This window comes from Dendrobates tinctorius, unplaced genomic scaffold (assembly GCF_039654945.1).
Source record: "Dendrobates tinctorius isolate UK_male_01 unplaced genomic scaffold, ASM3965494v1 ptg000057l, whole genome shotgun sequence".
Lineage (NCBI taxonomy): Eukaryota > Metazoa > Chordata > Amphibia > Anura > Dendrobatidae > Dendrobates > Dendrobates tinctorius.
The window spans coordinates 26,314,835-26,342,460 of NW_027361725.1; the positions used below are offsets into that span (position 1 = coordinate 26,314,835).

The 27,626-nt window shown below is 42.7% G+C and overlaps 1 protein-coding gene across 6 annotated transcripts in view; it reads left to right on the plus strand.

The window, feature by feature from the left end:
• NPAS3 (neuronal PAS domain protein 3) overlaps window positions 1-27,626 on the plus strand; it is a 586,631-nt gene that overhangs the window by 466,990 nt on the left and 92,015 nt on the right. For all 6 annotated transcript variants that reach the window (XM_073577843.1, XM_073577841.1, XM_073577842.1 and 3 more), the window contains one exon: window positions 14,979-15,153. In XM_073577843.1, coding sequence (XP_073433944.1) covers window positions 14,979-15,153 — 175 coding nt within the window. The remainder of the gene's footprint in view (window positions 1-14,978; window positions 15,154-27,626) is intronic.

Here is a 27,626-nt window from a genome sequence, read left to right on the forward strand (position 1 = left end):
GGGGTAATTGTCGGCCAAGGGCACTTAACTCTTTCATTAAAGATTGCTGCAAAGTAAATGACAATCCGCCAAATGACGATGTCAACGTCCAATTTTTTTAAAATTTGGACAATATGGGGGTTTTGTTCTTACAACTGTTAGGGTTACTTCCCTGCATGGGAGCATTCACACCATATAATAACCCGTGGGAAAATAAAAGCTTTGCACCACTTACATTGTAAAGTCTTGGAAGAGGTACAAGATGCTTCTCCTCCCCCATTCCTAAATGTTATTCCTGCCAACCCCCACCCACTCGCCTCTTCTTCATCCTCTGTTGATAAATGAGCGCACGCTGGTAGCAGTATTTCATATTTCATCTCGGTGACACCCGCTGATCATCGGTGTTAGTTAGGGAGGTTAATATTAAAGATGTCAACAGGAAGCTGCAAAGTGTGTATAGCACTGACAAATACTGTGTCAGGGTATTAACCTGTTAAGCACTGCAGCTTTATGGCGAGCGTGCATTTTATTGTTAGGAGTATTTTAGAAGAAATAGGTTTAGTGAGATGAGGGACAGACTGCCGTACTTGGCACAGACCACTTACAATGGAAATGTAATGTAACATTTATATATATAATATTTATCATTTTCAGAAAAGTCAAAGACCAATGCATTGATGGGTGAGATACTGTTAAAGCCACAATGTATCAATTATCTGGACGTGTAGCAAATATTTACACATCTGCCCAACTTTGTGTACTTTATTTTTCAACACTGTGGACTTTATTTAGCATGAAGCCTTGTCCTGGTTGCATCTTCAGTTCATTATTTCTACAACTGTACATGTCAAGAAGACTTTATTTTTTTAATAAATTGGATATTTTATCTTTTTAAGAAAGATATCATATTAAAGATAAGCAATTTTATAACCTGAGCGTTCATTCCAGTCTTCATTTCCATGCATTCTAACACATGCCAGGGGGTCACAATTATTGAGCGCTGCTGCTGCTTGTAATCAAGGGGCTGTGTGGTGTAATATTGTAGCCAATCAGACATGGTCTTAATGGTCGTTTGTGTGATAATAACTTGAGTGTTTCGGGTGAGCTGTTTGCTCTTCTAAGATTATTGCTATGATAGGGAGGATGGGGGGGCAGCATAAATAGGGCTGTACGTGGTACACATTTCGAGACTGTTAAAGGATTTTTTAGCGTTGGTCCCCAGTCCTCCCATGTGATCTGCCCCTTATGCCCTCTGCCCCTCCACATTCTGTAATTTAGTTTTTCGGTCCCTGTCGCCCTGAGCAGCACCTCCCGCCTGCTCCATGAATGATGTGCTAATCCATTCTCTGCCTCAGACAAGTGTATCGACCTGCTCTAAACAGACCGCAGGGCTCACACCGAAATGAAAAGCTCAGCTGCACTCATTCAATGGCAAAGGCGGCAGCTTTCCTCCCACTCCTCCATTGCTCTGCTCCCTCACCTTCTGTCATCATTCCTTCACCTTCTATCATCTCCGGTGCACCTCCTGTCACCACCCTTCACCTTCTACCTATTCCTCGATGTCTCCTCCTTGTATAGTTGGGTCACACCTTCTGTTACCTCTCTTCATGGTAAGAGATTGGGCACTTTCCACTCTTTATTTTGGAACTTTTTCTTATTTTTGTGTCCATTCATAATTTTTGTCTTCTGCTTACTTCACTCCACTTCTAGAGTCAGCTTAGACTCTGTCTATACATATAAAAAAAAACACTCATTTTTTCTCTTTAAAACAAAAGGACAGTTTGTAATCCTTATATGCTAAAAAATATCCAGATGTGGTCACTGGCGGACACAGGAGAGGCCCCGGTTCAAGAATAATATGTGGGCCCTTAGGAGTCCAATAGCTCCAAATAATACACAATTCCACCTGTTTTGGAGCTGGAAATGTCCCCCTTACCCTGGTTGTCCCTGAGATGTGGTTTGGATTTCCCGATTTGACATCTGTATTACATTTGTTTTTTAAGTCTATAAAAAGAAGAAAAAACCTTTTTGCAATGTATTCTTGAAAAACGGATGCCATATGGACAATATCTGTAAGGTCTACTCTTTAATGGCACACACGTTGCGTTCGCCTGGCAGGTCTTATATGTAAATCAGACCTTAGTACATGCTACAATTCTCAGTGAAAAAAAGATATATTTTTAGTCTGCATGACTAAAAAATAATAACTTGGTCATAATAATTTTATTTCTATAGCGCCAACATAATCCAAGGCACTTTACAATGGAGCGGGGACATGTATAGACAATAAATACATTACAGAGAAACACCTAGTTCAGCAATTACAGGAGAAGTGAGGGTCCTGCTCATAATCTATAGGGAAAGAGGGGGCACAGTACGTAAAAAATGCTAAAGTGCTGTTGTGTGGTCCAGCCATCATTATAATAAATAGGGGTTATGATATAAATGATATAAAGCTGCATGAGCCAGTCGTCAGCCAGGATCTAAGTACAGTCACCAAGTGGTATTGGGTGCATGGAGGATGTAAAGATGGATGAATAGGAGGGACCAAATTCTGGGGAAAATTTAGAGAAAGGCAGCAGGGAAGAGTTAGATTAGTGAAGTGAGCTGATAGGCCAGTCTATAAAAAGATGGTGTTTAAAATGTGGGGAATAGGTATTAATCGGATCAACAAGGGAAGTGCATTAAAGAGAAGTGGCGCAGCATGACAGAAGTCTTGAAGATGGAAGATGTTAGTCTTGGATCAGTTGCGGAGCGGTGCGCACTGGTAGGGTGATGAAGATGAGGGAGGAAATGTAGGGTGGTGAAGAAGTATGGAGAGCTTTGTGGGGGAGAAAAACAAGTTTGTATTGTATTCAGTAGCGGATTGGTAACCAGTGCAATGACTGGCACAAGGTGGAGGCATCGGTGCAGCGGCTGGACAGAAATACGACCCTGGCTGCTGTATTCAGGACAGATTGGAGAGGAAAAGGTCTGGTAAGAGGGAGACCGATCAAAAGAGAGTTTCAGTAGTCCAGACAAGAATGAATAAGAGCGACAGTAAGAGTTTTTGCAGTTTCAAAGACTAAATCATTTTTTATAACTTATTTTCTGGAGTTGAACACTGGTGGGCACCCGCATTGTAAACAATGTGCCCAGCTATTAATTTTTTAAACTAGTTTCTGTAAGCATATACCCATGATAGATTAATTATTCAATCTGATTCCAATTTTTCTCTCATCTCTTGTCACCAACCTATGATTTTGGATCACTTATATTAATTGCCTTATGTTTCCACCTTAGACATTCTCAATACTGTCCACCGGTTGCTCAGCGATGTCTCATCAGGGTCACAAGTACGCACCCAGATACTTCTGTGCAAATACTTTCTATTAAATTGAAGACCCTTTGACCTGTTAAAAGTAGCATTTTCTGGTGCTTGTTGATTTATTTGCTTTATTGTCATTGCAATGCTCTGGTTATTACCATACAGGAAAGATATATATCTTTGTACCGTGTTAGCCAGTAGATGGAAGAATATTTAGAATTGAGAGTCCTCAGTGGTTGATACCTTTTAATGGCTAATTGAAAAAATGGTAACAAATTGCAAGCTTTCAAGACTACTCAGGTCTCTTCATCAGGCTTGACTATTAAAGAATCTGAAGAATCACATATTTATACACAAGACAGCACAGAAATAACGCAATAGATAAGACAAGTGATGTGAAGCAGAATTGTCATTATGGGAGAGGGATAAGCATAAATATTGGAGCAGTTCATAGATAAGCAGTGTGAAGGTTTTATTGCCCTCTGATTGCGGTCTGGTTCTGTGTTGTGATGACCCCAGAAGGTCTGAGGAGCAAATTCCTTAATTAATGTAAAAAGACATAAATCCATGCGACACATTCATACCTGCACTGAACGTGTCAAAAGTTTTCATAAATTTGTACTCAGAGATTCTCTGAGTCTTGAAGTTGCCTTTTAATACAAGTAATTTAATGTCCATTATGCTATGACCAGGGATACAAAAATGTTTTGCCACAGGTAGATCCATTCTTTTTTCTCTTATTGTGTGACGATGAGAATTCATCCTTGTTCTCAGTTTTTACTCTGTCTCCCCCACATACAGACCCCCAGTTGGACATTTAGTACAAATAATTAAGTACAATTTGTTACCATCTTTTCAGTTAGCCATTAAAAGGTATCAACCACTAAGGACTCTCAATTCTAAATATTCTTCTGGTTATTACCATTGATTTGTGCACTGCCATCATCTTCTCTGATGCTGTAAATCACAAAATTAAAGGTACATTTTCACAGATCTGTCTATATATAGCAGAAATGGTAATGCCCTGACCGAAGCCTGGCAGCACGGGCTATCAGTGTAAGGTGTGGCGACCTCAGCCCCTGTGCGGGGAATGCTCAGCCCTGATATTTGTTTGTGTAAATGGAATGAATGATACTCGGCGCGGCCTGTGCCAGATGGGTAATAAAGATTCAAGCCGAGAATATTATACCCAGCTCAGCATGTGAAAACAAACAGTGAGACTGCCAGCCAGAGACAGCTCTGTACACACATATATCATCCATCGTAGCACGCCGTACACTACATCTGCCATATGGGGAAGCATTTTACTATAGATTTATGTCTGCACATATACTTTTACATATGCAACTGTACACATTAATGTATCACTATTAACATAATGCTATGCTACAGTGTATTGTTAGCTGCCTGGGTCATTCTCTGAAAATTACTAGTAAGGAAATTTTTTTTTTATCTTTAGGAAAAAAAAAAAAAAAAATATATATATATATATATATATATATATATATATACACGGTGCATTTAAAAGTTTCAGTTTTGTTACACCACCTAATATATGCCCTAATTAACAAACAAAGACTGCTTTACATGAAAGAGTCATCTATTTATCTGTCTATCTATCTAATGTATCTATACCACATCGGTCTATTTTCTATCTATCTATTATCTATCTCATATCTATCTATCATTCTATGGACCGTATATACCCGAGTATAAGCTGACCCGAGTATAAGCCGAGGCACCTAATTTTACCACAAAAAAAATAGGAAAACTTATTGACTCGCGTATAAGCCTGATATGTATTGTCCCCTCATCCCCATCCTGGTATGCACCGCCTGCTCATCGCCATCCTTGTATGCATGGCTCCTCATCCCTATCCTTGTATGGATGACCCTATTCCTATCCTGGTATGCATGGTCCCTCATCCCTATCCTGGTATGCATGGCTTCCTCATCCCCATCCTGGTATGCATGGCTCCTCATCCCTATCCTGGTGTGCATGGATCCTCATCCCTATCCTGGTTTGCATGGATCCTCATCCCTATCCTGGTTTGCATGGATCCTCATCTCTATCCTGGTACGCATGGCTCCTCATCGCTATCCTTGTCTGCATGGCTCCTCATCCCTATCCTTGTCTGCATGGCTCCTCATCCCTATCCTTATCTGCATGGATCCTCATCCCTATCCTTGTATGCATGGCTCGTCATTCCTATCCTGGTATGCATGGATCCTCATCCCTATCCTGGTATGCATGGCTCCTCATCCCCATCCTTGTCTGCATGGCTCCTCATCCCTATCCTTGTCTGCATGGCTCCTCATCCCTATCCTGGTATGATGGGCTCCCAACCCTATCATTTATCCTTATATGTATGGCCTCATCCCTATCCTGGTATGCATGGCTCCTCATCCCTATCTTTGTATGCATGGCCCCATCCCTATCCATGTATGCATGGCACCATCCTTATCCTGATATGATTGGCCCCCATCAAAAAATGTAAAAAAAATAAACCATTATGCTTACCTTCCTGCGCTCCCTCATAGCGTCTTGTTCCGGTGCCAGCAGCTGCTTTATGCTTGTAAGCAGCGCATGGCAGGAACGTCATAGATATCTATCACTCTATCTATCCATTATCTATCTATTATCTATTTATCTATTATCATCTATCCTGTCTATCAATCTACCTAATATATATATATATCTATCTACCTAATATCTATCTACCCAATATCTATCTATCTATCTATCTATCTATCTATCTATCTATCATCTATCTACCTAATATATATCTTCCTAATATCTATCTTCCTAATATCTATATCTATCTACCTTTCTCAAGCTATCTATCTTCCTATATCTATCTATTAATGTATATATTATCTATCTATCTATCAATCCTATCTATCAATCTATCCAATATCTATCTATTTATTATCTATTTATCTATCCCATATCTATCTATCCCATATTTATTATCTCGCTATCTATCCATCTATCTATCTACCTATCATTTATTTATCCCATATCTATCTCACTATCTATCTAGCATTCTATCTATTCTCTATCTATCTATATATTATATCTATCTATCCCATATCTATATATCTATCTCTGTATCTATCTATCTATCTATCATCTATATATTATCTATCAATCTATCTATTCCATATCTATCTATTCTCTATCTACAGGGTGGGCCATTTATATGAATAAACCTGGGTGGGCCATTTATGAAGTTGGATCCAAAATGGCCAACTTCAAAATGGCCTCCATGGTCACCACCCATCTTGAAAAGTTTTCCCCCTCCCATATACTAATGTGCCACAAACAGGAAGTTGATATCACAAACCATTCCCATTTTATTTAGGTGGCCCACCCTGTATATATCATTATATCTTTATCTATCTATATATCACTAGATGGTGGCCCGATTCTAACGCATTGGGTATTCTAGAATATATATGTAGTTTATTTTTGAAGATTTAATAATAATGCAATAATGCACCCCCCAATGCTGATATGCATGGTTCTCTCACCCCCCAATCCTGGTATGCATGATCCTCTCACCCCTCTTTCCTGGTATGCATGGTCCTCTTACCCCCCTTTCGGGGTATGCATGGTCCCCTCACCCCCCAATCCTGGTATGCATGGTCCTCTCACCCCCCAATCCTGGTATGCATGGTCCCCTCACCCCCCCTATCCTGGTATGCATGGTCCCCTCACCCCACTTTCTTGGTATGCATGGTCCCCTCACCCCCCTTTGCTGGTATGCATGGTCCTCTCACACCCCAATCCTGGTATGTATGCTCACTGTCACCCCCATTTCCTGGTATGTATGGTCCCCTCACCCCCCAATCCTGGTATGCATGGTATCCTCACCCCCCTTTCATGGTATGCATGGTCCCCTCACCCCCCTATCCTGGCATGCATGGTCCTCTCACCCCCCTTTCCTGATATGCATGGTCCCCTCACCCCCCCCAGTCCTGGTATGCATGGTCCCCTCACCCTCCAATCCTGGTATGCATGGTCCCCTCACCCCCCAATCCTGGTATGCATGGTTCCCTCACCCCCCTTTCCTGGTATGCATGGTCCCCTCACCCACCTTTCCTGGTATGCATGGTCCCCTTACCCCCCAATCCTGGTATGCATGGTCCCCTCACCTCCCAATCCTGGTATGCATGGTCCCCTCACCCCCCAATCCTGGTATGCATGGTCCCCTCACCCCCCCAATCCTGGTATGCATGGTCCCCTCACCCCCCAATCCTGGTATGCATGATCCCCTCACCCCCCAATCCTGGTATGCATGGTCCCCTCACCCCCCAATCCTGGTATGCATGGTCCCCTCACCCCACTTTCCTGGTATGCATGGTCCCCTCACCCCCCTTTCCTGTCATGCATGGTCCCCTCACCCCCCACTCCTGATATGCATGGTCCCCTCACCCCCCAATCCTGGTATGCATGGTCCCCTCACCCTCCTTTCCTGGTATGCATGGTCCCCTCACCCCCCCAATCCTGGTATGCATGGTCCCCTCACCCCCCAATCCTGGTATGCATGGTCCCCTCACCCCCCAATCCTGGTATGCATGGTCCCCTCACCCCCCTTTCCTGGTATGCATAGTCCCCTCACCCCCCTTTCCTGGTATGCATGGTCCCCTCACCCCCCTTTCCTGGTATGCATGGTCCCCTCACCCCCCAATCCTGGTATGCATGGTCCCCTCACCCCCCTCACCAATAAGCAACGCGGCCCTGTTTACCCGACCAATCACTGGCGCGGGCATCTCTCTGTCGATGTGGACCAATCAGAAATGCGGGTGCGCCCCCCCACGCTCTCCTCTCCACGCAGCCGGCATCGTGTTGTCAGTTCTGTTTAGCGCTAAACTTAGATGACATAACTCTTGCGAGAGGGGACGTCATCAGCGGTATAAGCCGCAAAGCATTACTGGGACTGCGATGCCGGGCGCGTTGGAGAGAGAAGGAAAATAGTCTGAGGGCCGCCGGAAGGTGAGTATGTTTGTGTTTTTGTTTTTGTTACCCATGGCCACCTTCCAACGGCCTCCGATGTCCTTTCCACGCTCCCGGCCTCGCATTCCCAGTAATGCTTTGTGGCTTATACCGCTGATAACGTCGCGCTCTCGCGAGAGTGACGTCATCGCAGGTCTAAGTTGCAAAGCCTTACTGGGACCGCGAGGCCGGGCGGGTGGAAAGGACATTGGAGGCCGTCGGTGATACTAATTTTTTTTAATCTTTTTAATGGAATAATCCCTGCGGCTGATTGAGCGCTGTCCCCGACTGTGCTGGCCGCTGATTGGTCGGGGCCTAGCGGCCGCGACCAAACAGCGACAGGCGCAGCTTACCATTAGAAACAGCTGCGCCTGTCGCTGATTGGTTGCGGCCTGGCAGGGGCCTGGTGGCCACGACCGATCAGCGGCCCGCGATTTTGGTTACAGACAGACACGATAAGGCGTATATATATATATATATATATATATAGATTATATCTATTATCTATCTACCTGTAGACTGTGAGGGTCCTCTCTCCTTCTGTACTTGTGTGTCCCTTGTCTTGCACATGTTTATTGTACTTGACTATAATTCCTCTTTTCCCCGTAAAGCACTATGGAATAAATGGCGCTATATAAATGTATAATAATAATAATTACAACAATATCTATCATCTATTTATTATCTTCTATCTATCATGTTATCTACCTATATGTAGATAGAAAAATGGATAGATCTGGTGCTAACGTTGATAAGAGCATCTATTAGCTTATGTTGTAAAACTAACATTTTGAAATATCCTTTTTTTATGCCACTTCAAACTTTTCTTCAGGGGTCTTTTAAAGAGTCCATTTTGTGTTGTGTCGATGTCTTCCTTTCTGATGATTGGCTGAGAAGGATTGCGCAGCTCCTGTGTGTTTTAGTGGGTCACTCAGTGGGTACAACGGCAGCACTCGGTGCCTATGAGGCCCCATCTATATTTAAAAAAGGGTAGAAGACATCGATTTTGGCAGAACCAATTAAAGTGGTGTGATGTAAAAGGATTGAGTTAAGTCAATGGCAAATCCGATATCAATGGTCCATCATTTTTTTCTGCCAGGAAATGAGTGGCCCACTGAGTTGTCTGGTAGCATCTTTCTCCCTTTTGCAAGAATGTGTATGGGGGAAGGAAGAAGTCAAGAAAGTATTCATTCAACTGCAGTGTACAATGTATAGGCACATATATATATGTTTTAGTCTAACTACTAATTGTCTTTATTTAAAGGGGCTTGTCATGTTTAGAAGGAGTATTCCTAAGGCACATCTACAGAACAGAGATCTTACTTCTGGGACCCCAACTATGTGTTCACTGACCCCCATTCCTCTAGGAAATCTGACCAACAAACCCGCAAGCTAAATAAGAAGATAAGAAGGGTGGACATATCGCTTTCCATTCAAGACTATGGGAATTATGGAAAGAGCTGATGCCAAAGTTACTTGTCCTGAGGGAGATCCACTTTCTAACTAAAAAAAAAAAAATCTTCACGCTAAGTTTAATAAATCTGTTTTTGTTATTCCCGAATCTTCTGCAGTCAGGTTAAATGGTTAAATACAAATGTAGAACCCATATGTACATACTGTACATACTAGAGAGGAAAGAGCCACAAAGCAGAACTGATAGCCAAATTGATATTTGTCTAAAGCTCAGGACTTTGTTAGAAAGATTTGGATCATCTTAGGGTCTAGTTAGAGAGGCTGAATTGGGAAATGAGCAAAACGCTACTGAGAACAATTATTTCTTGATCATCAGGCTGTCTAAATAGGTTAGTAAGCATTGTTTGTTCGTCAGGTGAGATGATTTTATTAAAGCAAGCTTAAAAATCATTGTTATTGGCAGCACATTGTTATCGGCAGCACATGTGCTGCTGATGACCTGTTGTTCTATGTGAACAGAGCAATTGTGTTAATGATCGTTCTGTGCACATAGAAGTGGCGTCAGGCTGAAGCGACTGCTGTCTTGCATGAAGCCTATCATCGGCTGTTTATTTGCCATGGCCTGCATTTCTAAGTGGGCCTTTACGCGGGTCATATGCTACAATATATTGACCCTTCTGTGATGATGACAGGCACACATTCTTTTAAATGAATCGTGTATCAACACCACAATAGAGATAATTGCTGCTAATAAAACAATAAACCGTTATCACAAGGATGGTTTGCAACTGTTACCACTATATGGGGCTTCCAATCTCTCCCAGTTTCCTGCCGAACAGCGGAATTTAGATTCCGACAAAATGAACAGATGTAAAAAGTTGTAATTCAATGATTATGTTGCTATCTTTGTCTCTTTTTGAGGAATTAGGTATTGCACTCGTGGGAAGTCACATTTTATGCCTTGTTGGGATAATGAATATTATGGTAATATGCAGAGAATGTGAATTTTGGAAAGTTAGGAGCGAGAGGAGGCAGCTAGCAGGTCCCCTGTGCATGGTAATAAATAGGAAGTAAATTTGTCATTATAGCCTGAATCCGCGTGTGCTGGGGGGTGTTCAAGGCACCAGATTTAATTAAATCCTTTTTTAATATACAGACATCTAAACTGCATAATTCCCCTGTACTGCAAAACGGAGAGCAATATTAAGACAAACAGTCAGCGTGGATTACTAAACGTCTGCGGGAAGAGAGTCAATAGATGCAGCCTACAGAGGCCTCGCCAGCATCCCGCAGCTGTTTAACCCCTGCTCAGCCGAGGATCAGCGTCACTGGATTACTCTGCATGTTCTCCATCCATGCCGTTATTATGCATGCATACGATAATCTGTAAAGTTTAGGCACAGGTACTAAAACATGTGAAATCTAATATGAAAGTTACGAGTATGGACCTCAACCAAACATCAGTCATTCATCCGGATACATTTATTTTTGGCCAGTTGTCACTATCTGCTTACGTTTTGGGACTTGTTACCTTTTGCTAATATTTGTATTTTACGTCTTATACAGCAGAACATGTCATCTCTTTGTAATAACCAAATGTCAGGGCCATATACTTTTGTGTTTCTGGCAATATAGAGCTTAATTTGAGAGAAGGGGTGGGAGGTGACTGTCACCGAGCGCTAAATCCCCTTGTCATAGGCAGGTCCTCTCATATGTCACTGTCCATCCCGGGTGAAGGATGACTAGTGCCATCCTCTGACATCCCATGATGGCTTTGTCCGAGTTCCAAGTTCCGTCCCTCTCAGGTATAAATCATCTCTCAACAAGAGGTTTCTAATGAAACCGCACTTCTGAAATATGCATGTTTCCTTTTGGTTGCGTTCCAAGCCTTTTCCTCCTGACACCTCGGAGAGGAGAAGGCGGAGATACTGGCTCCTGTTAAAGAAAGTAGCCACTGAAGTGGAAGATCTACAACGAGATAACATTTTACAACTCTGTGACCTTGAAGACGTCTTCCATAATCATTTTTTACGCCTTTACATCTATTCTATTTTTTTATATATATATTTTGACGGTAAAGCTATATATTGTTGGTTATCTCTTTGATTGATCTTTTTGCTTTTCCTTCCTCTTACATCTTCTTTTCCTGTCTCCTGTAAGCTCGCCCTGGCCTTTTCTATTCTACACACCGTAAAAACAAAACCTCTATATTGAACATCCGGATAATGGCGAGCTACATGGGAACTGATGAATTTTACCGTTAGACTAAAACTGCCGTTTCCTATAAACCGATACCACGTGGGAGCTTCTCCATATAAAACGGATAGATTGGATACTTCATTGCACTGTATGTTTATACATACCCGGTGTTTTAATCTATCAATTTCCAAACCTGTCTAGCAGATGAAGGAATAGTCCTTCAATTATTCCATTACCGGTTGCTAAGCAACCCCTGTATCCCTTACCAATCGGCGGAGGGTATGTTGATCATGTGTTCGCTGCGATTTCTCCTGTGCCATTAATTGCCTGTTTAAAGAAATAAAAGAACAATCTTGATTGTGTTTCCTGTTTGCCTTTTGTCCGCTGATTTTTTTATTCTTTATTTTTATCAGTTCAAAAGAAATTATTACAGCCGTGGTAGAGAAAGGAAAAAAAAAGCTTCAGGTCTAGAAAAATGTGAATCTTGATGACATTGTCTACAGGGTAGGATTGACGTTGCTAAGAAAGAAGAGGTTGACGCTACCACCGTTCACAAATCACGCGTCGGCCATAAGGGCGGATATTTCCGTTTTCTATAGATGGAAGACTAACCGAGTAGCGTTGTACAGATGGTTTCCCTTGTTACAGACGATATTAGAAAAGGTTGACCAGCTTTAAGACTAGCGTCGTGATTAAAGGTAGAAGCAAAGAAGGATCATGCGAACGTCACGAGTAGAGCAAGGTCATTGCTACGGCTAATCGTTTCTGCTGCTCTCATCATGGCTGATTTTTAAAAATGGAGCATAAGGTTAAATATTCCCACAAGATGTTATTTTTTTATGCTGTATTAAGCAAAGCAATATATAAAAGGTGAAAAGGAGAGTCAGGTGGGATGAAGCCCGTAATCTGTTGTGTAAGCCCCACTTGCAGTGGGATTCGCTCTCTGGTGTCTCTGCGCATTTCAGAAGCCTCCGTCCTTGTCTGTGTCAGCGACCTCGATAAAAAAAGCAAATTCCCAACTCTTCTCCGCCAGGAAAAAGGCCCTGGAATTCATGCAAATCACATTAATTCTGGCATCTCCCTAGTGAGCCCGCTATAAACTGCAGCCTAATTAAATATTTTTTAACGATGTGAGTAATTTTTGCCACGGGGCGGATTCAGGGGGAAATTTAATATGAGATCACAAAAGCTGTTCCCAGCGTTGATTCTGTAAATTAATAACCATGAGCCAAGTGGAGAAACATACAGAGCGAATAAGAGGATAGTGGAGAAGTGAAAGGACCGTCATTCTGATTTCTTAATATATCAGACATTTCTTACCAATATCAACAGTCTCTATATTTTCTCTGGGCGTCACTATAGTTAATCTTCAGTGTCAATATAAAAAAGCATTATGCTGTTTTACTCTTGACCCCATGCTTCCGATATGTTGGGGTGCTTTCACATTGCGTTCTGTGTCCCGTTGGGGCATACATCCGCAATCTCCTGTAAAACGGGGTTCAGACACATGCCCTAACAGAGTCATAGACTATAATGGTGACGGCAAAGCAAACGTGCGCTCTGCCGTGCATCATTTTTGGGAGTATACGCCAACAGGAGGTGGACCCTCAGATGTAGAATACGGTGTCTGAGTGTCCGCCTCCTGTAGGCATACACTCCCGAAAAAAAGTGCATGGCAGAGAACACGTTCGCTCACCATTACCGTCTATGGCCCTGACAGCGCATGCGTCCGGACTCCGCATTGCAGGGTATATCGGACGTATACCTCAATGGGGAAACAGAACACAATGTGAAAGGACCCTAACATATAGACCATAGAGCTGTTACATAAGTATATAAACTACTCCGGTATAATCCATTGACTAGTAATATAATAAGGCATGTGGGTACAGCTCACCCATCAAATATAGGTCTGATGTTCAGTCTGGTCCCTGGGGAATCCACTCCCTCCCCTGTGCATGGATAAAGCTTGTGAGGTGTCAAGAAATTTTGTAATGGAAAAAGTTTTTTTTCAATCCAGCAAAGCAAATTAAAAGTACAAATTCTTTCTTGTGACTTCATTAAAATAGTACAAAACCTAGGATGGAAAAAAAGTGCGCAAATACCCTGCGGTACGTAAGTTAAATGTAATAGTACATATAAATCACATAGGGCTCTTACTAAACACTGTTTTTGATCCCAAAAATCGTAAAAGTCATCCCACCATGTCAAGGTGTACCCAAATCGGGACAGTCCTATACTGTCTCTAATATTAAAACCTTACCATGTATCAAAAATGACCTCAGTGTGAATAAGGGCAGAGCAGGACTGAGACCCGGATGTGGACACCCAGCCACGGGAAGCTATGTAAATGCAGTGCCCAGCTCAAAGAAAAGGGGGTCCACACCTTTGTACTGAGCACAAAAATTTATATGTTGCATGCATACCAACTTTTACTCTGGCTCATTTTTCTTGGTTTTTAATTAATATAGTGGCCTAGGTATAAAAAAAATAACGCGTTTCAAGTCTATCTGACTCTTTATAGTAGATAGCTACAATTAAGAGTCGAGATTCAAAATGCGTCAGTAATTTTAAATAATTTTAATGAAGTCACAATAAAGAATTTTTGCGTTCAGTTCTCTTTGCTGGATTGAAAAAAACTTTTTTTTTCAATATTTCACTGACTACTTGATATTGGATATTCTGACTGGTATAACTCGCTGGGTGCAAAGGTTGTAATCGTACTTGGGCCACATTAGTGGATGCATTATTATAAATTGCATTGGATTGTCATAGGATTAACGCATTTCAAATTTGCTTTATGTTTTTTGTTATGGCTTTTACAATTAGGCTTTTTCCAAAATTATGTAAACATAGTCTGCATTAATTATCCAAAATGAATCTACTTTCTATCACATTTTATACTTGTAATAAAGCTGCCACTATGAGCTACACTTACACACATAAGTGAGGTATAGGATGGGTGCCTTACATACAGTACACCTCACGGAGAACGCATTTTCATTTATAGAAACTTTTAATTTTCAATAGTAATTTTTCACAATGTTGTTAATTTTGTAAAACATTTCATTATTATTTGCAGGTGGAGCTGACAGGAAGCAGTATGTTTGACTATGTTCACCCAGGGGACCACGTGGAGACGGCAGAGCAACTTGGAATGAAACTTCCCCCAGGACGTGGACTTCTCTCACAGAGTGCCAACGATGATGGAGCTAGCTCAGCTTCGTCATCCTCACAGTCTGAGACCCCAGAGCCAGGTGAGTTTACTAATGGTTGCAACATGAGGCTGATCGGCACTCATTTTGGACAGATAACCTTCCTACGTAGATGGGTCTTAAGGCCGTAGATTTGTTTTTTCAGATGCTGATTGAGCTGCAGTCAAAAATTTTGCAAGATTTTTAGTTTTGTGGACGAAGTGTTTTGGAATTTGGCATTTAGCTCTCAAGTCCAGTTTCTCATCTGAAAGAGAGTTAATTAAAAAAAATAACTAATTAATTAATTGAAAGAGAATTCATTAAAAAAGCACACCAGCCAAAACATGTCTTATGCCTAGTGTAGAGCCTGATAGGGTGGACCATGACAAGGGTTCTTACGGTACTTACTTTGGCTACATTCCCACTATGAGTTTTTGGTGATTTTTTTTTTCTCAAAAAAATGCAAGTAACCTATTTTACTTAATGAATGCAGAAAATCTGCAACATCAAAAACTCAAGAAAACTTATCGTGGAACGTCGACTTAGGTGGTCTATAAAGCTTTGTGTCATGCAACCCCGCTTAGATCCCGCACTGGGCATCAGTTGTGTAAAGTGGTGCATGATTGTGAACCTAGGGATAGGTGGAAAGGGGCACAATTTGTGTCAATCCCCCACCACAGGGTCTCATCATATTACTTTTTATAGTGAGCGCCTCGATTTTACCAGCACTGATCTTGTATAAGTCTTTACATGGCCGAAGGAATTTTGTAAGATAAGACTCAGACATTTCTGTGGAATACTCTAAATAAGCTTAGAGCTCATTGCTTCCATCCCAGAAAATGGTAACGGAAGGGGGGGATCAGCTATAGCCTTGTGCTCCCCCTCTCCTTCATTGTGCTCTGACGATAATTCAAGCATTAGGGGAAAATCCATTTATAAATTAAACAAAATGACTTGATATCCATCGTTCCCCAGTTCATCACGCTGTTCAAACAGCCACGAGATTGGCGTCTTGTCCCTGGCCTTCCGAGAGCCTTAGTAATTAGATCTGTGACGGATTTATCCTTTACTGATTGAAGCTTTAAATTAATTGAAGTTCCACGTTTGTGGTTTTCTGTGTTTTTTTTTTTCCCTTTTTCATTGCTAGTTTTTTTTTTTTTTTGCCTCCTGCTTATTCTCTTTGGATCAGCCTCTCGAGGAATGCTGGAAACCTCTTTTTATTTTGTTGTTGTTCACTATGTATGTGAGCACAAAAGGGACAGTGTTTTGGAATTGAGAGGGGCCTCTGAGCCTCTGTTTGTTTAGATCCTTTACAAGTCCGAGGTATCCTTCTTTCAGCCAAAAAAAACAAACACCCATCTCTTGCTACATGCTCTTTGCTAGTCATGGGACTAATCCAGAATGTATAGTATTGTTTTCGGCATATCTATTTGAAATGAATACAAATCTTCAGGACTGTCATTCTTAGTATGTTTAGATGGAGTAAAATGACTTTCCAGAAACAGTTACAATATCAGAGATATTTGAAATGTTTTCCCCAAGTTTAATGCTTATGCAAACAGTATTACAGCACTATTGTTGAAAGTAGGTGGCGGTTTGTATGTTCCTTGGGAGACTTCTTTACAATCACTGTAATCTCTGCTTCTTTGCCGCGCAGCAGTTTGCATACTGCTGTATTCATATCTCAGCATGTATATAATTACTTTTAATAATTGGTTACATTAAGTCTAGACTATATTTACTGTTCCAAAATTTGCATTGTTATGTGAACAGTACTGCGTAGCACTAATATGACATTTTGACTGGGCATTTTGTACTCCAATCTAGAATAAAAAGCCTGGATGTATGAAATGCCAAGGAAATCTTTGCCTGCTATTACCTTTTGTAAAGTTGTGATAGAACTTACACAACTTTTCTGGAAAAATATTGTAAATATACAGCTCTGGCAAAAATTAAGAGACCACTGCAAAATTTTCCGTTTCTGATTTTTCTCTTTATAGGTATATTTTTGAGTAGAATGAAAATTGCTCTTTTATTCTATAAACTACTGACAACATGTCTTCGAATTTCCAAGCAATAAATTTTGTATTTATTTTCAGAAAATGAGAAATGGTCAAAATAACAAAAAAAAAAAAAGCAGTGCTTGCAGACCTCAAATAATGCTAAGAAAGCAAGTTCAAAATCATTTAGAAACAACCATACTAATGTTTTAACTCAGGAAGAGTTCAGAAATCAATATTTTGTGGAATAACCATGATTTTTAATCACAGCTTTCATGCGTCTTGGCATGCTTTCCATCAGTCTTTCACACTGCTTTTGGGTGACCTTATGCCACTCCTGGTACAAACATTTAAGCATCCCCAGATCATCATCGATCCTCCACCAAATTTCATAGTGGGTGCAAGACACTGTGCCTCATACGCCTCTCCAGGTCTCTGTCTAACCACTAGACGACCACGTGTTGGGCAGAGCTGAAAATTAGACTCATCAGAGAAGATTACATTACTCCAGTCCTCTATGGTCCAATCCTTTTGGCTTTTGCACTTCACCCCAGCTGCCATTTGCCATTCCTTTTGTAGGTCACTTGATGTCATCCTACGGTTGCTGAGTGACATTCGAATAAGATGACGGTCATCCCGGTCAGTGGAGAGTCGTTTTCACCCTCTGCCGGTCTGTAGCTTTGTTGTCTCCAATGTCTGCTGCTTGATCTTGTTGTAATGGACTGCAGTCTTAGCAATTTTAAGGATGGAGGCAACATGACACTCATTGTATCCCTCTGCTAGTAAAGCCAGAATTGAGACCTTCTTTTCCTCACTCAAGAGTTTTCTTTTCAACTCCTTTTGCATGGTTAAAAGTTATTTTTTCATTCCTATTACTTTTGGGATATTTCTAGCACTTGTTTTGCTATCCAGCTTGTCCTATTGCAAGAGGATTGTGAACACCGCAGCAGGGTTTTTTATACTTTCCTTCGTTAAATAAGATTTGGTTCAGGTGATCACCTAATCAGAAGCACATTAAGTAGAATGAGGTGTACTCTGGTTGGAATTCAACTGACACTAGAATGGAATGGCTGTCAGACATGTAGAGAAGCTGATTTTAATAAAACTGTGCAGTGATCTCTTAATTTTTGCCGGAGTGGACCAAACGTTTGGACACACCTTCTCATTCAATGAGTTTTCTTTATTTTCATGACTATGAAAATTGTAGATTCACTCTGAAGGCATCAAAACTATGAATTTACACATGTGGAATTATATAATTAACAAAAAAGTGTGAAAAACTGAAAATACTGTATGTCTTATATTCTAGGTTCTTCAAAGTAGCCAACTTTTTCTTTGATTACTGCTTTGCACACTCTTGGCATTCTCTTGATGAGCTTCAAGAGGTAGTCACCAGAAAAGGTTTTCACTTAACAGGTGTGCCCTGTCGGGTTTAATAAGTGGGATTTCTTACCTTATAAATGGGGTTGGGACCATGAGTTGTGTTGTGCAGATGTCTGGTGGATACACAGCTGATAGTCCTACTGAATAGACTGTTAGAATTTGTATTATCGCAAGAAAAAAGCAGCTAAGTAAAGAAAAACGAGTGGCCATCATTACTTTAAGAAATGAAGGTCAGTCAGTCTGAAAAATTGGGAAAACTTTGAAAGTGTCCCCAAGTGCAGTGGCAAAAACCATCAAGCGCTACAGAGAAACTGGCTCACACGAGGACCGCACCAGGAAAGGAAGACCAAGAGTCACCTCTGCTGCGGAGGATAAGTTCATCCGAGTCACCAGCCTCAGAAATCGCAGGTTAACAGCAGCTCAGATTAGAGACCAGGTCAATGCAACACAGAGTTCTAGCAGCAGACACATCTCTACAACAACTGTTAAGAGGAGACTTTGTGCAGCAGGCCTTCATGGTAAAGTAGCTGCTAGGAAACCACTGCTTAGGACAGGCAACAAGCAGAAGAGACTTGTTTGGGCTAAAGAACACAAGGAATGGACATTAGACCAATGGAAATCTGTGCTTTGGTCTGATGAGTCCAAATTTGAGATCTTTGGTTCCAACCACCGTGTCTTTGTGCGACGCAGAAAAGGTGAACGGATGGACTCTACATGCCTGGTTCCCACCGTAAAGCATGGAGGAGGAGGTGTGATGGTGTGGGGGTGCTTTGCTGGTGACACTGTTGGGGATTTATTCAAAATTGAAGGCATACTGAACCAGCATGGCTACCACAGCATCTTGCAGCGGCATGCTATTCCAATCCGATTTTGGTTTAGTTGGACCATCACTTATTTTTCAACAGGACAATGACCCCAAACACACCCCCAGGCTTTGTAAGGGCTATTTGACCAAGAAGGAGAGTGATTGGGTGCTACGCCAGATAGCGTGGCCTCCACAGTCACCAGACCTGAACCCAATCGAGATGGTCTGGGGTTAGCTGGACCGCAGAGTGAAGGCAAAAGAGCCAACAAGTGCTAAGCATCTCTGGGAACTCCTTCAAGACTGTTGGAAGACCATTTCCGGTGACTACCTCTTGAAACTCATCAAGAGAATGCTAAGAGTGTGCAAAGCAGTAATCAAAGCAAAAGGTGGCTACTTTGAAGAACCTAGAATATAAGACATATTTTCAGTTGTTTCACACTTTTTTGTTAATTATATAATTCCACATGTGTTAATTCATAGTTTTGATGCCTTCAGAGTGAATCTACAATTTTCATAGTCATGAAAATAAAGAAAACTCTTTGAATGCGAAGGTGTGTCCAAACTTTTGGTCTGTACTGTGTATATATATATATATATAGAGTAAGGTAGCGCTGTCATTCAAGGTTGGGGACACTCGCTTGGCAGCCAAACAATCAGATCCGGCATGGGTTTTCCATAAAGCAATAACAGTCCATACGGTTTATTCAGGCATCATAAACCATGACCAGCAACATAAAGTTCATATAAACAGCATAGCGTCCATGGCAGAGCTCCACTCTGTTAAGCCTGTACTCACACAGGTTATGCAATGTCCATTGCGCAGGCCTTCTAGCCTCACAGTTCTCACCCCGTCAGGGTTACCTCATGGCTGCTTCAGCTCACTGCAGACGTTCATTCCCTCCCCTGGGAACTCTTATACTGGCAGCCATTACACACAGCCACTTCACGTGCTGTCAGGCAGGAAGCCCCATCTCCCAGCGGGACCTTCCACAACGGGCCAACCGGGTCCAAGCATTCACTCCATGTGACCTACCCTGGCCACCTTATATGGTCGGTAGCCACGCCCACCAGGTCACATGGCTATGACCTCATCACAGGTCCTTCACACACACTCATATACACTTTACTATGGCGTTCTTAAACACACCCCTGGGTGGATTTGTAGGTAGCTGGTTCCGCCCGTCTCACCAACCACCTGAAGGTTTCTCCCTAACACATTGGCACGAAAGATCAGCTCTGCTGATCAGCACATAATCAAGCCTTCATCTCAAGGCCACCCACCTTGAGATACATTACGATCATTCAGCATCCTACTCCTATCAGGACACTGGAAATGCTTATACGCCTGTCCTGGGGCACCCACACAGTGCCCCCTAGCAGACACAGTGGTCACTACACCACTATATATATATATATATATATATATACCCACAAAAATCAACCAAGTAGTGGGTATTGTATGCAGGATCATCTGCACAGCATGTGGGCTAAGTCCCCCTAAGTCCAAGTAGGAGACCCCAGAGAAAGTGGAGAAAGAAAGGGCTAAAATCCTGTGGGACTTCAACAACCAGACGGATAAGCAGGTGTTGGCTAACCAACCAGACATTGTGATAGTAGACAAGGATCAGAAGACGACAATGATAATAGATGTGGCAGTGCCAAGTGACAGCAACATCAGAAAGAAGGAATATGAGAATCTGGAGAAATACCAGGTCCTCAAAGGAGAACTGGAGATAATGTGGAAGGTGAAGGCAACAGCGATTCCAGTGGTGATAGGAGCCCTAGAAGCAGTAACTCTTAAGTTGTGAAAATGGCTACAACAGATCCCAGGAGCAACATCTGAACTCTCTGTCTGGATACGCGCAATGCTGGGAACAACTAAGATCTTGCGCAGAACCCTCAAACTCCCAGGCCTCTGGTAGAGGACCCGAGAATGAGAGAGGACAAAAAAGACCACCCTCATTGGGGGTGAGAAGTAAGTTTTTTTTATACTTAACTTTGGGTTTCAATTTTCTACTAAACTTTTGCCCCTATTGTCCATTATTTTATACTTTGCCAAATTCTAAAAAATGTAAAGGAAAGTACAAACATTTACCATTGTCTTATAGATGTTAACACAGCAACATACTGTATGATTGGATGAAATCTTTATTATTATTTAATTAAACTTCTTATATGATTGATGTAAGAATGTTGTGATGATTTAGGATGCATCTCAGTAGTAGAGACTTTGTATATTGTACAGTTTATTGAATATTTTTTTGTTTTTATGATAAAGACTTGAATTTTCTTTCTGTTGGATTGAGCAGAGGAGAATTTTGAGGGGTTATTAATTTGGCAGATTTTTAGCAGAAATTTCTGTGCCTGTTGTATTCATTTGAATTATGGAGATGTAGCACATTTTGCAAGAAACAACCCCTCTCAAGTCAATGGAACTATTTTTCAGTCACAGAAATGTCTGCCACAAATCTGCTTCGTTTTGACAATTTCTTATTTCCTTGAGGAATGAAAGGAAGTCACTCTGGACAAATGAAACCATGATTGTGACATTTGACAAAAATGGGAAATATTTACGGTATTTATGTAACGTATGCAACTTGCTATTAATCAAGGTACGTGTGATGGTCTATGGTCAGCAGTCATTAAAAGGGTGGTCCAAAATGAAAATTTACTTTAATCCTAAATGTTTATCTATCTAATGTCATAATCTAATTTCTTTTATAATATACTTTAATTAAAAAGTCCCTATAATTCCTCTCTATCTAACTGCTTTATTTTTTTGTACCTACTTGTTTGATGACTCTTTGTTTGAGATTCCCAGTGCATGCTGGGATAGTCAAACGAGTCGTCATCAGGGGCAGAGGCTGCGGTCACTGCCGCAGCCTTTGCTCCCTTCTCGAAGTGAAGTGTCATCAGTGACCTTCATTTCAGAGACTGGGCTAGTCCCTCCCCCACTGAGCATACATCAATTATCATTTCCGACGTATGAGCAATAGATTCTTGTCACTGTGCAATATGGATAGTGACAGTGCGCTCACACTCCGTCTCCGATGAAAAGAGACGAACCAGCAGTAGAGGGCAATGTCGGTGCACGTTGTAAGAAAAATACCTGGCATGCAGGAAAAGCAGTGACCAGCGCTGCTCCTGCAAGAGATGCCTCGCAAGTGACCCCAGCCTCTGCCACCTGATGACAACTAGGATGCACTAGGATTCTCAAATGAAGCATCATCAGAGAGGAAGTACTTTATAAAAAGCAGTTAGCAGCATAGTGAGGAAACGACAGGGTCTTTTCAATTGCAGTGTATTGGAAAAAAAAATAGATTATTTCATTAATAAGACAGACATTTTGTCATGATACCAGTGTTGGTGGACCAGCACTTCTGGGGTTAATGGTTTGATCTCAGTGCAGACTCTTACCTGCACACCTGGGACTTATTATGGTGGCCTCTCATTGGTTCTGGGAAAGCTTCTTATTGCCCCAGGAAACTCCCATCCCCCCTCATTTATTCTTTCGCCCTTGGCATTGTGTGGTGACCCCTGAGTGTTGTGAGTTCATTTTCCCCTTCACCGTTGATGTCTGATGAACTCCCTCTGCTGGTGAAGAGAGGTAGTGAAATTGATTGGGTTGAGAAGAACGTGTCATCTGAACAGGTGGAGCCTGATTGGACACCCGGAATCACTGAGTGGATATAAGGCAGCCGACGCCCTACAGGGGTGCTGGTGATCCTTTCTGCTCTGAGCTCTTGCAACCAGTTAGTCCTGTCTACTGAAAGCTTAGTTTTTGCTCTCTTATTTTTCCATGAGATTCTGTCTGTTTGCTTCGTGTTTTGTGTTCAGCCTGCCTTTGTTGGGACGGGCTGAGCTCTATTTTTGTCTCTGATCAGTTTATCTCTTGCTCTGTTTTCAGAATATACCAGAGTGCTGATATAGTGATTTTAAAGTCTAGCGACTTCAGGGCCTTTTTCCCTATCAGACGGTTGGGACATTTTTGGTAGGGTTTTTTGCGGATTGCAGCCAGCATCTTTTCTGTCCTTTCCTATTTAGTTAGTTGGGCCCCATCGTTTGCTCAACCTGTCTTTCTGTCTGTGTTTGTGTTTTCATCTGCTTTTCACCGACAATACATGTTGGGGGCTGTCTATTGCTTTGGGGTCTGCTCTGGGGCAGTTTAGATTTCCCCTTTCTTTCTTTAGGCTTATTTAGTTCTCCGGCTGTGAACGAGGGGTCTAGGGCACCGTAGGAACCCCCCACGGCTACTGTTAGTTGTGGTGAATAGGATCAGGGGTCTGCAATCCGATAGCTACCAACCTCTCTGGTTTTCTGGACTTGGCTTGTATTTTTTTTTTTCCTCCTTCGGTGACTCATTCATAACACCTGAGTGTGTTTGTGCTGTGTTCTGGTTGCTTGATACTCTGTGTACGACTCAGTCTGTTTACTGGATATTGCTTGTTGGATTCTGCTTGGTACCTTCTATGTCTGTTTGGTTTTGACCCCTGCTTGGCCCCGACTATCCGTTCTGTCTCATCCCTGGTACTTTAATGCTATCTCTGTGTATGACCTCTGTTTTGCCTGACTCTGAGTATTTCTGTATAGTGTCCTGCCATCTCTGAAAGCAGGACGCTAAGCCCCGCCCCCTTGCAGTCACATGGTCGGCAGGATCCTGACATTATAACTGACCGTTAAGTTTTTTGGGTTTTTTGTGCAGAGAGTTATGGATCCCATACAGTCTCTGGCTGACCAGATGAAAAATCTGAGTCAGATGTTTCAGGGTTTATCTCTGGAGCAGCAAGCTCTGGCTCGTTCTCAGCAGCAGATTTCTGAGACAGTGCGAGGGGCTTTATCTGCTAGGTCTCCGGAGGCTGGGGCGAGGGATGTTGTTCTGATGTCCCCGGAACCACCTGTTAAACTGCCTGACTTTTTTTCTGGGAACAAAAAGGAGTTCAGGGTCTTCATGGAGGGGTACAAACTTTTTTTTTTAGTTTGAGACCACGTTCCTCTGGGGATGAAAACCAGAAGGTAGGGGTCATTATGTCTTTATTAAGAGGGTCCCCACAAGCTTGGGCTTTCTCCCTTCCTCCCACTGCCCCTGAGAGAGTGTCTGTGAATGCATTCTTTGAGGCCCTCGGGCACATTTATGATGAGCCTGACCGAGTGCAATTGGCAGAGGACATGGTGATGAGTGTCTGCATGTGGAACTGTTGGTGGACGGTTGTTCTTTTCCCTCTACAGCCTTCGTGGACTGCGGATCATCGATTGATCTCATTGACTCCCAATTGGTCACACGCTGCAAGATAGGGACAGTTAGGCTCAAGGTTCCGATCAAGGTGGTGGCCATTGACTCCTCTCCCCTCACTAAGGAGGGAATTCTCTTTATGTCTGACTTGTTTTCGCTCAGAGTGGGCGCTACTCATGTGGAAAACCTAAGTTGTTTGGTTCTGGACAATCTACCTGCAGGGTTGGTGTTAGGCATGCCCTGGTTACAACGCCATAACCCAGTTATTAACTGGAAAACGGATGAGATTGTTCAATGGGGGTTTAATGATTTTAAGTTGTGTGATAAATCCGCACTGCTGGTTGAACCTGTTAAATCTTTGTCTGTATCATCTGTCGAGCTGGAAGGTATTCCGAATGCCTGAAGGACTTCGAAGATGTATTCTCTGAAAGCGAGGCCGAGACATTACCGCCAAATAGACCCTTTGACTGCGCTATCGAGCTGGTCCTGGGAGCTAAATTACCTAAAGCCCGTCTGTTTAATTTATCCGGCCCTGAGCGCTTGGCTATGAAATAGTACATTGCTTAAAGTCTGCGCAAGGGACACATGCGTCCTTCAGTCTCACCTGTGGCGGCAGGTTTCTTTTTTGTAAAAAAAAAAAAAGATGGCGGGTTTCGTCCCTGTCTCGATTTTTGGGAGCTTAATCAGATTACTGTACGGAATACGTACCCCCTCCCGTTGATTCCCGATTTGTGTAACCAACTATCAGGGGCAAAGTGGTTTTCTCAACTGGATCTTCGGGGGGCATATAATTTGATAAGTGTCTGGGAGGGGGATGAATGGAAAACTGCGTTCCTCATGTCCGAGGGACTGTTTGAAAATTTAGTCATGCCGTTTGGTCTTACCAATGCCCTCGCCATATTACAGAATTTCATCAACGTGGTATTCTCGGATCTCATTGGTCATTTTGTCGTTATCTACTTAGATGATATTTTGATATACTCGTCCGACAGGCATTCTCATCTGGAACATGTACGAACTGTTCTCCAAAGACTGAGAGAAAATCATCTGTATGCCAAATTGGAGAAATGTGTATTTTGTGTTCAAGAATTGTCTTTTTTGGGATTAATTATATCCTGTGAGGGTTTTCGCATAGACCCCAAGAAGGTGCAGTCCATTGCGGATTGGGTGCAACCCCGAGATCTTGAGGGTCTTCAGCGCTTCTTGGGGTTCGCCAATTATTACCGCAAATTTATCCAGGGGTTTTCGCAGGTGGTCAAACCTCTCACGGATCTAACGTGCAAAGGTGCGGATGTGAGAAATTGGTCCTCGCTCGCAAAAGAGTCCTTTGCGACTCTGAAAAAATGTTTTATGTCTGCTCCTGTGTTGGTACAGCCAGATCCGTCCAAACCATTTGTGGTGGAGGTGGATGCCTCCGAGGTGGGGGTGGGGGCAGTGTTGTCCCAAGGGCCTGCCACTCTTACCAACCTCAGGCCATGTGCTTTCCTTTCCAGGAAGTTCTCTGCTGCTGAAAGAAATTATGATGTAGGCAATAGAGAGCTTCTTGCGGTCAAGTTGGCGTTTGAGGAGTGGAGGTACTTTTTGGAGGGGGCCAGTCACCCAGTTACTGTGATCACTGATCACAAAAATTTGTCATACATTGAGTCTGCTAAAAGACTAACGCCCAGACAGGCCCGTTGGTCGCTTTTTTTTTCTCGTTTCCAGTTTACTATTACATTCCGTCCAGGGTCAAAGAATGTCAGGGCTGACGCCTTATCTCGTAGTTTTTGTCCTGTGTCTGCCCCTGAGCCACCGTCCTCCATTCTGCACCCTGAGGTGGTGGTAGCAGGGATCTTGTCTGAATTGGAACAAGAATTTGAGGGGGCCCAGTCGCTGGCTCCTGCGGCCAAACCAGGGGGCAAGTTGTTTGTACCAGATCAACTTCGCCTTAAACTCTTGCAAGAGTTCCACGAATCCAAGCTGTGTGCTCACCCTGGTATATCAGCCACGCGACTGGCGGTGGCTAGGATCTTCTGGTGGCCTACCCTTGGTTCTGATATAAAGAAATTCATTTCTGGTTGTGGGGTCTGCGCTCGTTCTAAAAGCTCTCATAGCCGGCCGGCGGGGGAGCTGATGCCCTTGGCAGTTCCCGAAAGACCTCACCTGTCCATGGATTTTATTACCAATCTTCCCTCTTCCAGGGGTAATGTGGTGGTATGAATAGTGGTGGACAGATTTTCAAAGCAGGCTTATTTTATACCCCTGTCCGCATTACCTTCTGCTGAGACCTTATCCAGATTGTCTGTGCAGCATGTGGTCCGCTTGCATGGGGTACCCCTGAATGTGGTGTCTGATCGCGGTGTGCAGTTTGTGGCTAAGTTTTGGTGTGCTTTCTGCAAAAAATTAGGGATATCTCTGTCCTTTTCGTCTGCATACCATCCCGACAGTAATGGTCAGACGGAACGCACTAATCAGTCTCTGGAACAGATCCTCAGGTGTCTGACTTCTGCTAGACAGAATGACTGGTGTGATATACTGCCGTTGGCAGAATTTGCCTCCAGTAGTCGGGTGAGTCAATCCACTGGTATGTCCCCTTTCTTGATCAACTATGGGTTCAGTCCTCATTTTGGTGAGTTTTCTCGTCTGGATTCAGGGTGTCCTGGGGCTGAGGACTCTGTTCGGCGGTTAAAAGATACACGGACAGAAGTCCAGCAGCGTATATCTAGGTCTCAAGGCAGGTATAAGCTTTTCGCGGACAGGAAACGAACATCTGGTCCCATGTTTCAGGTTGGAGAGAAAGTTTGGCTCTCCACGCGAAACATTAAGTTAAAGATTCCGTCAGCCAAGTTGGGCCCCAAATTCATTGACCCGTACAAGATTGTGGAAAAAATCAATCCAGTGGCGTATAGGCTGTGCCTTCCACCCTCTTTCAAGATCCCTAACGTCTTCCATAGATCTCTACTGAAGCCTTTTGAAGCAGTCTGGGGAGAATCCGAGTCCGCTGCTCCTCCGGTTTCGATTGAGGGACATGTGGAATATGAGACTGGTCACTAGTTCATTCGAAGGGGTATGGGCCGGAGGACAGGTCCTGGGTGCCGGCCCGGTTGATGCATGCGGATCGCCTGGTTCGGGCTTTCCA